The 17,980-nt window shown below is 47.3% G+C and overlaps 1 protein-coding gene across 1 annotated transcript in view; it reads left to right on the top strand.

Annotated features, from left to right (window-relative positions):
• The window catches only part of LOC101355058 (bactericidal permeability increasing protein), a 50,324-nt gene extending 32,963 nt beyond the window's left edge, over positions 1 to 17,361 (top strand). The window contains exons 8-15 of the mRNA XM_004370575.2: positions 2,936 to 3,112; positions 4,207 to 4,266; positions 5,203 to 5,370; positions 6,681 to 6,748; positions 9,356 to 9,398; positions 13,893 to 13,956; positions 15,081 to 15,157; positions 17,015 to 17,361. Coding sequence (XP_004370632.2) covers positions 2,936 to 3,112; positions 4,207 to 4,266; positions 5,203 to 5,370; positions 6,681 to 6,748; positions 9,356 to 9,398; positions 13,893 to 13,956; positions 15,081 to 15,157; positions 17,015 to 17,053 — 696 coding nt within the window. The 3' untranslated portion in view covers positions 17,054 to 17,361. The remainder of the gene's footprint in view (positions 1 to 2,935; positions 3,113 to 4,206; positions 4,267 to 5,202; positions 5,371 to 6,680; positions 6,749 to 9,355; positions 9,399 to 13,892; positions 13,957 to 15,080; positions 15,158 to 17,014) is intronic.
• The last annotated feature ends 619 nt before the right edge of the window (positions 17,362 to 17,980 follow it).

Below are 17,980 nucleotides of genomic sequence, written 5' to 3'. Positions count from 1 at the left end.
AGCTCCCTTCTCTCTCCCCATGCTCTCCTTTATTTCCTCAGTAGCACTTACTACTAACACACACACACACACACACACACACACACACGCACACGCACACACATACGCACGCAGAATCTGTGGCCTGTCTCCCTCACTAGAATGAGAGACAAGGGGCTGTGATTACTTTGTTCACTACTGTATGCATACAGTAGTATGTGCAGTACCTAGAACCATGTTTGGCACATAGCAGGTACTCAGTAAATGCTTGTTGGCTGCAGGGAAGGAGTGAGGGAGGATAGGTGGATGGATGGATGGGTGGGTGGAGGGTGGATGGATGGAGGATGGATGGATGGTTGGATGGTTGAGTGGGTGGATGGATGAATGGATGGAGGTAGATGAATGAATGGATAGATGGATGGATGGAAGGAGGGAGGAAGGGAGAGAAAGAGGAAAGGAGGGAAGTAGGAAGGGCCTGAAGGAAGGAGCGATGGTGGATGGATGGCGGAGTGGAAGGGTGGAGGGTGGATAGGTGGATGGAGGTGGATGAAGGGAAGGAGGGAAGGAGGGAAGAAGAAAGGAAAGGAGACAGAGAAGGGAAGAGGGAGAAAGGGAAGGAGGGAGGTGGATGGATGGAGGAATGGAAGAATGGAATGTGGACGGACAGAAGAAGGGATAGCATTTCATCTCGTGCCATTTTCCCCCTTACTCTCTACCCCCAAGCCAGACACGCTGGCCTTGTGCATTCTCAAGGGCATCATGCTTGTTCCTTCCTCAGGGCCTTTGTCCTAGCTGTTCCCTCTACTTGGAACTCTCTTTCCTCCCAATGTCCACCCTACCTGCTGCCACCATCTTATACTCCAGGGGCCCTCTGCTCAGATGTCACTCCCAGAGCGGCCTTCCCCACCACCCCGCTAGAGTAGGCCCCCAACCCTGGAATTCATTCCACGACTGGTGATTTTCTTGCTTGTTTACTGTTTACTTGTTTGTTCATGGTGTCCCCACCAGAGTGGGAGCTCGCGGGGAGCAGGGACCAAGTTGGCTTTGTTCCAGGCTGTAGTCTCATCCCTTGTAATCAAATATATGAGTTCAAAACCAAAACACATTAGACGTGAAAAAAAGAAAGAAAGAAAATTTAGAAACTATAGAAGAGAAGAGAAATAAATAAATAGGAAAGAAGGTAAGGAGGGAAGAAAATATTACCCATACCTTACATCCCTGAGATAAGCACTCTCAACACCCAAGTGTAAATTCCTCCCATCCTTGTCTAGGCTGAGACATGGGAAAATATTTACACGCACATGCAAAGACACATAGAAATGTAGCAACAAAAGCCCACATACATTCACCCAGTAAGTCATGTTGTACATACTGTTTTACAGCTTTTTAAAATGTAATGTAAGTATCTTTCCAGCCTATCCTGCAGCCCTTTTACCGCTGTCAGTCTTGTGGTGGACGGTGAATGGTGCCCCCTCCTGGGACATTTAGGCTCTTTTCATTTTTTTCCCAAATGTAACTAGAGCTGCAGTTTAACATCCTTGTAGCTGTATCTCTGCCCATCCTTGAATATTTCCTACAAGTGGAATTGCTGGGCCAAACAATGTACTTAAAAAAACATCTAAGTGATACAACCAAGTAAAAGATTAAAACAATACATCATAATTCTCCTTAGCAAAATAGGAAGGTCTCATTTACCTCTCCTCCCTGCCACCTCCTGGGCTCTGGCCCAGGGGCAAGCATGGGGTGTGTTAGTGTTCTAGTTCCCTGGTTTTAAGCATTCACGAGCACATACATGAAAACCCATCTAGATGTTGCTGATAATGCTGTGTACATGAATGGATACACACTGTTCTTCCACTTGCTTTTCTCACTTAATGATATTGACTGGAGATGGTTCTTGGTTGGTCCATACCAGCCACCAGCTGCCAAGTCAATTCCAACTCATGTCAACCCTGTAGGTCTATCTTATTAGTTTTAAGAGTATGGTATTCCATAATATCGGATGTCATCTTCATTGATTTTTAAATGATGAGATGATCTAAAGATACAGAGAATATTACACACTCCCATATATTCACCACCAAATTTAACAAATGTTACCATCTTGTCATACGTGCTTCTGTTTTTAAAAAAATTAAACACTGTAGAAGTAGCTTATGCCCCCTTGGACACCCCTCTCTAATACCTGTCCCCCGCTCCAGGTAACCACAGTGATAACAAGGGTGTGTGTCCTTCTTGCTCATCTGTTACTACATATCTATATATGTCAATAATTCTTATATAGTATTGTTTTATGAGTCTTTAAATTTTACATAAATGGTGTCATACCATATGTGTCCATCTACAATTTGCTTTTTTTAACTCAATATTTCTGTAGCTAAATAAATGATCTGCTCTTGCAGCATGCTCCTAAATTGCTCTTTAGAAACATATAAATTTATATCTCCCCAGCAGTGGATGAACACTCACCGAGAAGTGGATTGCATCATTTTAAAATACACACATTCAAAATGGTTTACCTCTCTCTTTTAAAACCTCCTAATTTGATAGATGAAAAAGCAAAACAGAATTTCACTGTCCTTTTAATGGGGTATCTGTGTTGAGGCTGAGCCAATGGAGTGGTTAAGAGGGTGATCTCTGGACCCTGAGTGGCTAGGTTCAATTCCTGGCTCTGCCATTTACCAGCTGTGTGACCTTGGAAAAGTCACTTAGCCTCTCTGTGCCTGTAAAATGAGCATAATTACACCTACCTCACAGGGCTGGCTGAAAAGCACTTAGAAACTAGCACATAGAAGGCGTTTGATACACAGGTGATATTGCTGCTAGATTCTGGCCGTTGCTTTTTCCTCTGAGAATGAATTGCTGCTGTCCTCAGCACATTTTTTGCCTGGGATGGCGACACAGAATTATTACCCTCGAAGGATTCTCAGGCTCACCCTGTGACTCCCACCCCCAGGGAGAATTTTTCAGTCTGGCCCACCGCACGCCATCTCGCATTTCCCCATCGGCACTAGTGTTTCCCACTGAACGTGACCGCATGGTGTACCTGGGTATCTCTGATTACTTCTTCAACACTGCCGGCTTTGTGTACCAAAGGGCTGGAGTCCTGAAGCTGACCCTCACGGATGACATGGTAAGGCCAGGCTGGGGGTGGGGGTGGGAAGAGCACTGGACTCAGAGTCTGGCAGACCTCCTGGACTTGAGTCCTTCTTCTCACTGGGGCTGATGGAGGTCTTGACTCTAGAGCCAGCCAGACCTGAGTTCGAATACTGGCCCGCCACTGTCCAGCTGGGTAACTCAACCTTGCTATACCTCAGTTTCCTTGTCTGTAAAACACCAGTATCTTCCTCAAAACGAAGTAATGAGGATTAAATGTGATATTAGTGCATGAGAAGCCCTCAGCACACACTTAGCATTCAGGAAATAACTCACTGAGTCACAAAAGTAACAGCTAACACTGATTACCTGCCCTACGCCAGGCTCTATAATCCAGTCCTAGCATCATATCACCATTGTCATCCTCTCTATTGTCTCTGTCACATAGTCATGGCTGAGTCCCACTCTGAGCCTCAGTTTACCCATCTGTAAAATGAGGAAATAGCCATCCTCTCCAGAGTGTAGGTACAGCCTGATCCCATCGTGGTCACCAGCCTCGTGGGGTTGTCCTAGGCTGCTCCTGGAAGAGATGCCGGGACCTCCACCCCTGCAGGGTACATAAGGGAGGCTGAGCACCCCCATGTCCCCTGTAGAAGTAAACACAGACCACCCAAATGAGAACAAACAGGAGTTATTTATTCAGAGCAAGGGAGTCTGAAGACAGAGACCCAAAGGCAGGCAGGAAGTGGGGAAGCTTTCCAGTGAAAACGAGGCCGCTTCAGGTGCGCTCTGGTTGGAAGCTGTTGGCCTGGGGAAGCTGGAGGCAGGCTAACTAGGAGCGGGCATCTTACGTGATTGGTTTGGGGAGCATATTTGGCTTTCTCAGGGACAAAAAGTAGAGAAGCTGGCAGCTACTGAGCAGGGCCTGACTGTTCTGGGCCGGTTGCTGCAGAGGTTGTGGTTTGGCTTCCCTGGCTGGTAGTAGCAGAGGTTGTGGGTCAGAGTTCTCTTGTCATCTATGGTCTGGCCATTGCCCATTTGTATATTCAGTCTTTCAGCACCCCCTATGCAGAATCTGCCCCCGCCACCCATAACGATCCCCCGAGATCCTTTTCTCTTCTCTTGCTACAGATTCCAAAGGAATCCAAATTCCGATTGACAACCAAATTGTTCGGAACCCTCATACCTGAGGTAAGAAAAAGGCCTGGTCTCCTTTTCTCCTTTAGTCAGCTCATGAGGTGGCCTGGGGGTGCTGAGGTGGGCTGGGCTCTGCTGAGTGGCCTGATGAGCCTCCCGTCACCCCTAGATCTAGAGGCAGCCCACCATGAGAGAGTGGCATCGGCTTCTTGCAACCCCTCCCCCGTACAGAGAAAGGTTCCAAGCACCCAGCTGGCCAGGTGTGAGTGTAGACACTGCGGGCTCATCTGTCCAAAAAATATTTGTTGAGTGCCTGCCATGTGCCTGAGGCCCTGTACTGGGCACCTAGACCTCCTGGAGCTCACAGCCCAGCAGAGAGAGAAAAATACACAGAACAATAATGGCAGACTGTGACAGAGAAACCAACAGGATGAGGAGGTCGTTTTAGGCCTCTGGCGGTGGCACCTCCAGAAATTGCTATATAGGAGACATGGTGGGTGGGGGTTGGTTGGTAGAGGCGAATTGCCTTGAGGCTTCATTTACATAACAATCACATTACTTTTCACTCTGGCTGGGAGTTTACCTGGCAGAAGGTTGGAGGCTAGCAGATATGGCAGGATCACCAAGGCCTTCCGCAGTTCCCCTTAAAGCCACTGCTGCTCTCTGAGGCGGTGACTGTTGAGCTGAGACCTGAAGAGTCAAACTTAGGAAGAATGTGGGGACAAGCATTCAGGGAGAGGAAACAGAGTGCAAAGGGTCTTAAATGGGAAGAAAGTTTGTCTTATTTGAGGAAGAGAAAGGAGTTCCGTGTGGAGAGATGTGGGGTGAGGCTGGCAAGGCACCAGGTGCCAGGTTGAGAGCCATTTGGATTTAGTCTAGGAGCAATGGTAAGACATTGGAGGTGTCTATGCAGGGGCAGGACCTGATAGGATTTGGAAACATTTAATAAAAACTACCCCTATTGTTGATTGTCCTCGCTGGGGGCTGCAGGTGACCAGGAGGTTCCCCAACATGAAGGTGCGGATCCTCCTCTCCGTCACCTCCCCACCGCACCTCACCGTGGACTCCACCGGCCTCGCACTCACCCCTGAACTGGAGGCCCAGACCTTTGTCGTCCTCCCCAACTCCTCCCTGGCCCCCCTCTTCCAGCTTGGCTTGGTAAGCTGTCCCCAGATACGGACAGATGGGGTGAACCTGGGTCCCAAGCAGCCAGGGAGCCCTGGGCAATGCCGAGAGCACTGTCCTCAGAGTCAAGGGGCCCAGGTGTGAATCCTGCCCAGATTCAGGCCTGAGCTACTGTATTCAACTGCCTCTGGTTCCCACAGGCATTCATTCCTTCGGTCTTCATTTGTGTACTTGTTTACTTATTCATTCAATTATTCATCCATTCAATTTTTCATTCATTTGCTCAATTTTTAAATTGTTCAATTATTCACTCCATCGTTGACTTGAAATATTTTGTACTATTTCCAATTCATATATGCATTTATTTGTTCACTCATATCTTTGGTCATTCAATCATTCATTAGCTCATTCATTCATTTATTCATTCATGCATATCTTTCATCATTCATTCATGTATTTGTTCATGCAGTCATCCATTTATTCATTCACTTAGTAATTCATTCAATTATTCATTCTATTTCTGACTTGAAATTTGCTATACTGTTTCTGGTTCAGACATGAATTTACTTATTCAATTATTCACTTATCCATTCACTTATACCTTTGTTCAATCATTCACTTGTGTATTTGTTCCTTTATTCTTCATTCATCCATGCATATCTTTGTTCATTCATTCATTCATGTATTTGTTTAGCTTTTTATTTATTCAAGTTTTCATTCCATTGTTGATTTGTACATTCATTCGTTTGCTCATTTGATCATTCCACAAACATTTGGTAGCACCCACAATGACCAATAGGGGTGTGATCCAGCCCTTCTTTCCTACCACGAAGTATCCCCTGTCTGCATGGTGCTTGCAGACCTCGGGCAAGTCAGCCCAGTCTGGGACTGAGACTCATTATCCCCACTTTGCAGATAAAATGGGTCCTGTGGGAATTACTGGCCCAAGATCACACAGGCAATGAGCAGGAAAGCTGAGGAGAGAACCTTGGTTTTCTGACTCAATAAATACTTATTGAATGAGTAAACAAATGAAGAGATTAGGGCTGACCTCGGTCCATCTCACAGATCCCCTCCAGGAAGTGACCTGGGAACTATGAAATGATCCCGGGAGCAGGGAGGAGAAAACCATAATTGGCTAACAGTCCAGGACTTGTCAACAACAGCAAAGCAAGAGGACTCCTTGCCCTGTGGGTTCTGTGGATCTGGCTCAGCAGTGTGCGCTGCTCTGCTGAGCCTGGTTAAAGCAGGCCTCGAGGGCAGGGGGGCACAGGAGTTTGGAAACCTTGAGAGACCCTGGCTCCTGGGTAAGAGATTTCACCTTCTGGGTCGTTGCTTTGCAGAGCACGAACGTTTCTGTGATGGTTGGTGTCAACTCCGACAGGCTTATTGGACAGCTAACGATGGACAAGTAAGTGGGCCTGTGGAGGAGGGGCTGCCCATCCGTTCTTGGTGCCCATGTGATAGCGAAGGCCTTACAAAGTGCCACATTCTCTGCCATTGTGTTCCTGTTCACCCATCACATTTAAGCCTCAAACAACGTGAGGTGGGCAGAATTATCCCCATGTTGCGAACAGCGAAACTGATACTGAGACGAAATGACTTGCCCAATGTCACATGTTACATGGTGGCCAACCATCGCAGTTTGCCCAGGAGCGTCCCAGTTTTAGCACTGGAGTCCTGCATCCTGGGAAATCCTCCAGTCGCAGGCAGACTCTCCTGGCTGGAAAGTGCCAGAGTGATGACCCCACTGCACACTGACCACCACAGCTCCCAGCCGCCCCATGTTCTCGGCCTTTCTTGGCACTTGGAAACCCTCCTTCAACTTCCTCACAGCCCATCCTTGAGACTTAGTCAGCCTGCACCTGCTGGAAGAGTCTGGAGCCCAAGTGACCCAGGTCTGAATCCTGGCAGTGGAGGCTGTGGTGCAGAGTGTGGGCTTGGGTGTGGGGTTCTGCATGTGAGGGCAGCTTACCTCAGCAAGCACCAAAACTGTCCAGCTTCAGCTTTCCTGACTGTCACGTGATTGTTCTTTGCCAACAGCATCACTGTGAGGAGTAAATGAGGTATTAATATGTGTGAAGTGTTTAGAGCACTTCTGGGGATGTGATAAATGCTCAGTAAGCAAGAGGGAAAGAGAAAGAGAGATGAACAGAAAAAGGAACATACAGAAGTAGAGAGAGAGACACAGAGAAAGAGAGATGGAGAGATGGAGAGACACAGAAAGAGGGAGACAAAAAGAGGGAAGGAGGAAGGGAAGGAGGGGGAGCAACAGAGGAAAAGAGACAGGGAGAGAGTAAGAGAGAGACAGACGGGAAGAGACGCAGGAAGACAGAGAGACATAAAGGGAGGGAGGACCCCCCCACAACTATTACCCTGAGGAAATCTTTACACCTTGAGCCAAAACTATCCCCTGAAGTCATCTTTGAACCAAATAATAGTTTAGCCCAATTAGAAAAGAATGTCTACATCAAGCATTATACTCTTTTAAAGAATTATCTATATGGATCAAATTGACAACAGCAACTCGAAAGGATAGATGAGAAGCTTAGGGGGGGCAGTAAGATCATATTAATGATGGTGAAATAGTTGGGAAAAAGTTGTTGAGAAAGGTGGTACAACTTGAAGAATGTAACCAATGTCACTGAATTGTACACGCAGAAATTGTTGGAATGGTGTATGTTTTGTTGTGTATATTTTCACAAAAAAACTAAAAAGGGAGGGAGAGAGGGAGAGGGGGACAGAGAGAGGTTGACACTCAGAGAGCAGACGTGATGACCCCAACATCTAGACCTGGGCGTCCGCCTCTTCACCACGGCCACGCTATTTAAATTGCGTCTTGACCCACATCCCTCCTGTTTCCGCCTCCTCTCTGGCTCAGTGCTGTCCTTCTTCACCTTGAGATCTGCTCCTGAGGTTTACATGCTGCTCGTTTCTCCTCGCATCTTTTTGACAAGTGTTACTGCTCTGAAAACATGTGGTTTTAATTTTCCTTGAAACACCCGTGGGCCTTTCAAGTGGAAGAGCCGGAGAGGATACAGCTGAGTGTTGGCTGAGCACAGACAATTTGAAATGTGCAAGGGTGGGTGGGGGTTGAGAATCCAGAGGGCAGGGATCCCGAGGTTCCCAACTCTTGGTGAACAAGAGCAAGTCTTCAAGTTTTGTAGAGTACTAAAGGCAAGGGCTTTGGCATCAGGGAAACCTGGATTTGAAATCCTGCTTTGCTAATTGTTAGCTGTGTGACCGTGGGCATGTTGCTTGACCTCTCTGAGTGTCAGGTGCCTCGTCTGTAAAATGGGAATGTGATGGCTCTTGCCTCTTGGGGCATTGCAAGAATTCAATGGGATAAAGCACCCAGCATAATGAATGACAGGGGTTCAATACACAGCCATGTATTTCCCCTTTGCTCTTGGAACTCTGTTAAATGTCATAAAGGTTGTAAAGGGGAGAGAACTTATTGGCTCAGGTAACTGAAAAGCCCACGGATTTTAGGCAAGGGTGGATCCAGGTGCTCAAATGATGTCACTAAGAATCTGATTCTCTTCAGCATTGGCTCTGCTATCCTCTGTACTGGCTTCATTGCCTGGTAGGCTGTCTGTCACCAAGTGGTGGCGAAACGGCCACCAGCAGCTTCCTAATTTTCCTGGAAAAAGAGAACACCTCATTCCGGCAGAAGTACTGGGGCCATCTCTTACTGGGCCAGTGTGGGCCACAGGTCTATCCTTAACACAATCACCGTGGCAAGGGAGGTGGACTCTGCCCTTTTTCCAGGTCTGGAGCTCATTGTGGGATAAGCAGCGCCCAAACAATGTGGCTCAAGAGTGGGGAATAGGTGTCTCCCCCAAAGGAAAAATTAGAAAGCTATGAACAGAGGAAGGGAACATGCATACTGTGCCAGAAAACCAGCTGTTGTCCACCGGAATGGGCCCCTTCTCCCACCTGGTCCTGCAGCCAGCAGCTAGGATCTTGTACAGGTCAGGACAATGGTGGTCTCAATCTCCCCCTCCCCTTCCCACAGGCTGCAACTGAAACTGAAGCACTCAGATGTTGGCCCCTTCTCGGTGAGTCTGACACTCTCAGTGATTCCTTCCTTCCTTGATCTTGTGGGGACTGTCTTGAGGGCCACTCCAGGCTCCTGGCATCATTTTAGCAGGCCGCTGGTGCATCTGAATATAATTTGCATGTGAATAATGGTAGGTGGAGCTCTGGGGGCAGAGAGAACTGAGCTGGAATCCATGCTCTACACTTCCTGTGTGGCATTGCGCAAGTCACTTCCCCTCTCTGAACTTCGGACTTTCCCCGTAAATCAGAGATATCCCTTCCATCTGAGTTAATGTGGTGAGGTTTAAATGCGATTAAATGTGCACAATCGGGGACAGAAGATCTGTGTAACAAATGTTTGTTGAATGAACAAGTTAATTACTTTATTGAGCACCTACTATGTGCCGGCACTGTTCCAGGGGATATGGATGAATACGACAAGGAATCAGCCTTACATGGTGGTGGGAGACAAGCACAGAGAAATGAAGATCATTTCAGTCATGACCAATGCTATGAAGAAACAAAATGGGGGTGAGGTAGCAAGTGATGGGGAGGGTTGAGGGTTAGATGGTGTGATCAATAAAGGCCTCTCTAAGGAGGTGATATTTGAGCCAAGTCCTGAAGGAACCAGCAGGATGAGAAGGAACCAGCAGGTGAAGATCATTTGCAGGTGGAGGGAAAATAGCAGGGGCAAAGTCCCTGTGGTGGGAATGAGCCTGGCATGTTTAAAGAACAGAAGGGAAGCTGGTGTGCCCAGAGCAGAGCAACTAGGCGGTGGAGAAGAGGATGCGGCCAGAGAGGCAGGCAGGAGTTGGCTCCCCCAAGACCTTCTGGATCAGGAGAGGGGAGGGCAGACTGTGTTCGAAGGGCAGTGAGAAGTCAGTGAACTGTTTCATGCAGGCCTCAAGAGGATCTGATGGGCATCTTTATAAAAGAGCCCTCTCGCTCCTGTGGGGCGATGAATTATAGGGGACAAGAGTCAGACCAGTGGGGACCAGGTGAGAGATGATGTGGGCTGGGACTCAGCAGGGAAGAAGGAGAAAGATGGGGACAACAGGGGCATATTTTGAAACAGAACAAGGCAGAACTTGGTGAGAGATTCAATGTATGTGGTGGAGTGAACGGGAATCAAGAATGACTCCTAGGTTTTTGACTTGAGCAGTTGAGTAGGCGCCCCTGGGTGGTACAAACGGTTAAGCATTCTGCTGCTAAACTAAAGGTTGGAAGTTCGAGTCTACCCAAAGGTGCCTTGGAAGAGAGGCCTGGTGATTTACTTCCAAAAAAAATCAGCCATTGACAACCCTATGGAGCAGAGTTCTACTCTGACACACATGGGGTCACCATGAGTTGGAATCAACTCAAAGGCAACTGGGAAAAAAAAAAAGCTTAGTAAAGACTGGAACCATTTACTGAGATGGGGAAGTGATGGGTGGGAGGGAGAGGGGCAGGTACCACCTCTGTCTATGTAGATGATTCCACTACCGACCATCAATAAATAGACTTCCCTGCTGCCCTCACCTGGGGCACTGATAGCGAGTGGCTATAGAGGCAGCAGCTCAAATGCCCATCAACACCCACCACTCAGAGCACCCCTTGTGCTGCACCCCTGCCCTTGTGACTTAGGTTAGGAGCCACTGTGCATTGATTCAGACCGCGGCATCTTAATACACATGGCCCAATTCTACCAGTGGGCCTCTTGTTGAACCTTCTGCTGCTCTGGAGAACATTCCTTAGATAGCAGAGGTGCTCCCCAAGTCCCTGGCGGAATGAGTGCCTTGTAAGCTACCAGCCCCGAAGTCAGACCATCCCAACGCCCCTCCAAGTCTGATGAAAATCCAGCCAGCCATTTCTACCTGATAAGACTGCAAAAACTAGAAGGATCTAAGGCAATCTTGTTTTATTTCCATGGATTTATTGTTGCCAAGGCTCTCAAGGTGGCTGGACTAAGCAGGTAACTAACTTCTGCAGAAAATAAGACAATTTAATTTCCAGGATTCACGGGAAGAAGGGCACCACCTTTCATGAGCCCAGGGAAGGAAACTCGATTGTTCTCGAAACAAAAACATGCATATTTACAAGTTGTAAATGTCACACCTACTGGCAATCATCTTGAGGGTTTTATGTTATTTTTGAATTTTTCTATTATTGCCCAAGCAAAATAAAAACCATACATATTTGTACCACTTAGTTAATATTTTGGAGTATATCCTTCCTGACCTCTTGCTATACATATTTAATAAAAAATGAAATAATGTGGTTTTTCTGTGGCCTGATCTCCTTACTTAAAAATATATCATGAATATCTGTGTCAATAATTATAATTCTACAGTAGCATCACCTAATATAATAGTATTTCCTAATATCAAAGTGCCACCATTTCCCCCAAGCTATTCCCCTATTGTTGAACACATGTGTTGCTCTTTGGGGGAAAGAGGGGTTTGTCGCTTTTGATTTACTTTTTTGATTAAATGTATTGCTCTAATGAGCATCTTTGCATCTAAATTTTGACCCACACCCTAGATGATTTCCTTGTTTATCCTTAGTCAAATTTTCCTTAGACACATGTTTGCTGCCCCATAAGGCATACATATTTTTTTTTCTAAATTTTATTGTGGTAAAATATACACATATAACAAAAACTTGTCATTTTAACCGTGTTTACGTGTACAATTCAGTGACATTAATTACATTCACCATGTTGTGCAGCCATCACCACTTTTTACTTCCAGAAGTTTTTTTTATCACCCCAAATAGAAACTCAGTACCCCTTGAGCAATAACCCATCGTTCCTCCCTTCCCCCTCGCCCTCAGCCCCTAACTCATTGCAGTGGAGTTGATTCTGACTCATAGCGACCCTATAGGACAGAGTTGAACTGCCCCATGGGGTTTCCAAGGCTGTAATCTTTATGGAAGCAGGCTGCCACATCTTTCTCCTGCGGAGTGGCTGGTGGATTCGAACCACTGACCTTTTGGTTAGCTGCTGAGTGCTTTAACCACTGCACCACCAGGGCTTCATCCTCAGCCCCTTGTAACCACTAATCTATTTTCAGTCTCTGCATTTGCCTATTCTGGATATTTCATATAAGTGAGATCATATTTGTCCTTTTGTGCCCGGCTTTCTTCACTCAGCATAACGTTTTCAAGTTTCACCCACGTAGTGACATTGATCAGAACTTCATTTCTCTTTATAGCTGAATAACATTCCATTGTATGGACATCCCACTTTGTGTCTACCCATTCATCTGTTGATGGACACTTGGGTTATTTCCACTTTTTGGCTATTGTGAATAAGGTTGCAATGAACATTGGGATATGAGTATCTGTTTTAGCCCCTGCTTCCAAGTCTTCCGGGTATATACATAGGGGTGGAAGGCACACACATGTTTAAGACTTTTGATTAAGTGTTGCCTAAAGGATTTCATTTTACTTGGATCCACGATTGACACCCATGGAAGCAGCAGTCAAGAAATCAAAAGAGGCGCTGCATTGGGCAAATCTGCTGCAAAAGATCTCATTAAAGAGTTCAGAAGCAAAGATGTCACATCAAGGTCTAAGGTGTGCCTGACCCAAGCCATGGTGTTTTCAATCGCCTCATATGCATGTGAAAGCTGGACAACGAATAAGGAAGATGGAAGAAAAATTGATGCCTTTGAATTATGGTGTTGGTGCAAAATATTGACTATACCATGGACTTCCAGAAGAACAAACAAATCTGTCTTAGAAAAAGTACAGCCAGAATGCTCATTAGAAGCAAGGATGGTGAGATGTCATCTCACATACTTTGGACATGTTATCAGGAGGGACCAGTCCCTGGAGAAGGACATTGTGCTTGGTAAAGTAGAGGGTCAGCGAAAAACAGGAAGACCCTCAATGAGATGGACTGACACAGTGGCTGCAACAATGGGCTCAAGCATGACAAAGACTGTGAGGATGGCACAGGACCAGGCAGTGTGGTACATAAGGTCACTATGAGTCGGACCCCTGGTGGTGCAGTGGTTAAGAGCTCAGCTGCTAACCAAAAGGTCAGCAGTTCAAATCCACCAGCCGCTCCTTAGAAACCCTAGGGGGCAGTTCTACTCTGTCATATAGGGTTGCTATGAGTCGAAATTGACTCGATGGCAGTGGGTTTGGTTTGGTTTTTTTTATTTGCTTTAATAGCCCTCACAAAGTTTGAACCAATTTGCTGTCTAGCCCATAGTGATTGAGAGGATGGATTTTTCCCCACAAAGGTTTCCATGGTTAAATACTCTGTGATGCTCTTCCTTACCTCTGCCTTGCACCTTACAGTTTAAAACTTGCTTTATATCTGGAATCCTTAGAGCAAAAGCAATTGTTTCCGTGACCTTGATCAGGAGGCAGCTTTCCCGTCATCACTTGCCTCCATCTCTCAGTGGTTTTCCCTGTTGAGTGGGGAGATGCTGCTGAGTGACACTGGGGAGAGGGAGGGAAGACGGACGGAGGATTGCTGATCCCACAGTGCCCTGACACTGGTCCCATTTTCCTCCTGAGTTTAGGTTCAATCGCTGCAGACTGTCATGAATTATCTTCTGCCTCTTCTTGTGCTTCCCAGTGTTAATGGTAAGGAGCTTTGGAGAAACAATTGATTTTTAGTTCTAGTGGAAGTGGGCGGAAATGGGTGGGGAGACTACCCTAGGGGTACCTGATACCTGGCCCCAGCTGTGGGGCCTGGCGATGATCCTCTTAAGTCAACTTCAAATGGCATCGACCCAGAAAGGGGACAGGAAAAGGGAATCCATGTATGTCTAGTCCTCCTGTGTCCATCCATTATTTCCTCTCATCCTTACAATAGCCCCATGAGGATGGGGAATTATTGATATCTCTAATTTTCGTGGGAGGCAACAGAAGCTCAGAGTGGCTCACTCCAGGACACAGGACAGGTGAGAGGTGGAGCGTGGATTTGATCCCAGCTCTGAAGCCAGAGCCTGTGGTCTTTTCCAACTCTGGGAAAAGGGCCAGGGAATCTCCTGCTAACCTCTGCTAAGAGCGTGTCATCACCAAGCTGGTAAGAGCTCCAGGCAGGCCTGCCCCTAACGTTTGGAGAGCCAGGGACAAGGTACAACTAGAGACCTACATAACATGTGACTAGGCTATTTAAAAAATATAAATTAAGCCCAAACATTGTCATACAGAATATGATCATCTGTCCTCCCACCTAGACAGATACAGCTTCATAATCACTTGGGAGACCAGGTTTGAATTTAGAATTCCTGGGCTGTCTGGATTTGCACCTCAGAATGTGGTGGTATGAGGGGAGCTGGCCCCTGGCTTTGTCCTAACCTCGAAGGGCTCTGTGAGCACACGGGAGGCTACCCCTAATTGCATGTCCAAGATCTGTCCACACCCCTGCTCACTTCCCAGCTGCTGTTGGCTGCCCCTCGGCCCATGGACACTGGCAGCACAGTCACTCTCAGGAGGGTGGTCATGGGGAAGAGGCCCACACAGGCCCTGGATGTGGGCTTGAGACCAGCATGGCAGGAATGCCAGGGTCCCAGGTGCCCAGAGTGTGGTGAAGAGATGGGAGGTGCAGCCTGCAGGGAAGCCTTTCTTTCAGGCACGTAGACCCATGCCAATCCCTACCTGGAGCCAGGCTGCCACTTCGGGGAGGCTGCCGACCCTGGCTCTCTCGGGCCTCCACCCTCTACTTCCTCGTCCCTGGTCCTCATCATTGGTCTCCATTGCAGAGAGGCTGCAGAAAGGCTTCCCTCTCCCACTGCCTGCCCGCATCCGGCTCTTCAACCTGGTGCTTCAGCCTCGCCAGGTGAGTCTCCCAAAGCCTCTTTTTACCAAATCTCCCCTAACAATAGCGACCTCTTGCTGAAATGCCAAGCCCTGTATCAAGCGCTTTCTACGCTTACAACTCTCTTGGGATGTGGTGGGTAAAGAGAGAAGAAAGACTACGTACGGTCCAGAAACGTTAAACAGCTTGAGTAAAGCCACACAGCTATTAAATGAAGTTCCATTCAAAGTCAGGCTCCCTGCTTTTCTCCACTGGCTGCATTGTTCCCTCACTGCACTGGGAACTCACTTGGTGGCCAAAGAAGCCCTTTCAGAGGTGGATGCGTTTAAATGTTTGACAAATAGATATCGCCCTCCTCCCCTGAGCATCCAGTATTGTTCTAGGCACTGTGGGATATAAAATGCCAGTGTCGGCAGATTTAGACACACCGCTCCTCCTGGCTTTCACCCAGCCTGACCTCCAAGCCACATTCAACGCCATTTACCCCTTTCTTTGGGGGCAGTGGTGGTTCAGTGGTAGAATTCTAACCTTCCATGGAGGAGACCTGGGTTCATTTCCCAACCAGTGTACCTCATGTGCAGCCAAACCCGTCTGTCAACGGAGGCTTGTGTGGTGCTTGATTCTGAACAAGTTTCAGTGGAGCTTCCAGACTAAGACAGGCTAGGAAGAAAGGCCTGGAAATCTACTTCTGAAATCAGCCAATAAAAACCCTATGGATCACAATGGTCCGATCCACAACCAATCATGGGGATGGCACAGGACCAGGCAGCATTTCCTTCCGTTGTGCATGGGGTCACCATGAGTTGGGGGTCAACTCAATGGCAGCTAACAACAACAACAGCACCCCTTTCCTTGGAATGCTTTCTTCTCTTAGTTTCAAAGACTCCTTCCTGGTTTTCACCCACCCCTCTCACTGGGCAGTTGCAGTCCTTTGTGGGTTCCTCCTGCCCCTTACCAGCTGGAGTTCTCCAGGGTTCCACTCTGGCCTCTTTGTTTCCCCCCCAGTTAGCTTTCTGTGGTCACTCTCGTCAACTCCCTTAGGCTTAACAGCTATCTTTGTGCCACCCAGTGGCCCAGCCATGCTCCTAGCCTCCTATTTCTTCTAAGCTGCTGACTCATGCATCTGCCAGCGCCTCAGTGCCTCCCCTACACGGCCTCTTGGACCTAGCAAGTCCCAATGACGTGGGTATCTCTGCAACAAAATTGTCACCCACTATTGATGCCTTACCTTGGCCAATGGCTTTCTCAGCTGATCACCCTGTTGCCTTCTTGGGAAACCCTCATGTTACTAGGATTCCTCACTCTCCTACAATCCCAAAGGTCAGACAATCAAGCCCCAATTCTCTACACCAGGGAGCTAATAGACATAAGAGGTTATAGAAAAATAGCCGAGAAAGCAGGGGAAACGTATCTTCCATGTTCCACAAATTCTACCAAGTTCATCCTTTAAAAAAAAAACAAACAAAACAAACTCAACCTCATGGCACAATTTAATTTTTTCATTTCTGAAAATTCTGAGTGGAGCAAAGAGAGTGGTTCTGCAGCCTTGATTAGAACAAGGGCTCCCTTGAACTACCACGAGGCAGGGATGACAAATGAAGGCTGCAAAACAGCGCAGGGGTCTCCATGTCAGAGAGGGAAACAGCTGCCAGGGAGGCTGCTGACAGATTTGTGGGCATTGGCAGCCATTGATGTGCAGGCTCCAGCGGTGAGACCCCCGCCTGCTCCTGCCTTTCTGTTAGCAGACAGACCTCACTCTGCTCTCTCCTTCCCAGTAGGCAGGCTACCAAGGTTTCCATTTTAAAAGCCCAGCAGCCCCCACATTCACAAATAAGGAGTGTTCTTCCAGTTGATGACAGTGTTCCCATCTCTCCCTAGGATTTCCTGCTGTTCGGGGCAGATGTTTACTACGGCTAAAATTACCAGGGATGCTGGGGGCTGTCAGCACCTGTTCTGACAGGCCTGTGGGGCCCAGGCCATCTTTCTCCAGTCGCCCCTCTCTAGATCTTGACCAAGAGGCCTTGCAAACTTCTCTGAAGTCAGATTCGGGAATGATCTAAACATGGGGAAACTTGTTCATTGGAAAAGCTTGTGGTGTGTATTTTAGCTACTATGAGCTTCTTCCAAGGGCTCAAGCTGCACAGACATTTCCTACAGCAAGTGAATTTCAGTTGTAACCACAGTATTTCTATTTGTGCTTCACAAAACAAACAAACAAAAACCTTCTGTTTGCTTTTTCCTGCGGAATTCTGAGTGCTGGTATTGCTTCTTGCTTTGTGTTCATTTATTCATTCACTGGCTGTTACCAGTAAGGCCTGCAGTGCAAATATACAGCACAGATAACCACAAAACCAAACCCGTTGCCATCTAGTCAATTCCAACTCATAGCACAGATACACAGATATAATCACCTCTTTTTTTAAGTCTCTAATTAATCTCTGGAGCCTCCACGTGCCTATATTAGCAGAAAGTCCCATTGTTACTTTTAGAAGATCCCCTCATTCCTCACTAAGCATACTTGGGGTTTACTTAGTCCAAACGGAATGAGTCTTGCTTCCAAATGTCATGCAGAGAGAGTTTGCAGAGTGGCTCAGTTCTCCGGGCTGTTGTTCCTGTTACTGCCATATGGTGTCGCTTTTGAACAGTGATTCTGCACAGCCCATTGTTCTCCTGTGTAGTCATCAATCCACTGCAACTTTTGGTCCTGTCACCACCACAGAGTGTTGCTGTTCAACAGCTATCTTGCACAGCCTGTCTTCCCTGCCCCACACTTGGGCTCCATGCTCTCCAACCCAGTCATTGTGCCCAAAGCAGAACTCTGAGCCAGGGGACAGAGGCCATAGG

This window comes from Trichechus manatus, unplaced genomic scaffold, assembly GCF_000243295.1.
Source record: "Trichechus manatus latirostris isolate Lorelei unplaced genomic scaffold, TriManLat1.0 scaffold00008, whole genome shotgun sequence".
NCBI classification, from domain to species: Eukaryota; Metazoa; Chordata; class Mammalia; order Sirenia; family Trichechidae; genus Trichechus; species Trichechus manatus.
Note: the sequence above shows the minus strand (reverse complement) of the source record. Positions and strands in the feature narration are given on the sequence as shown.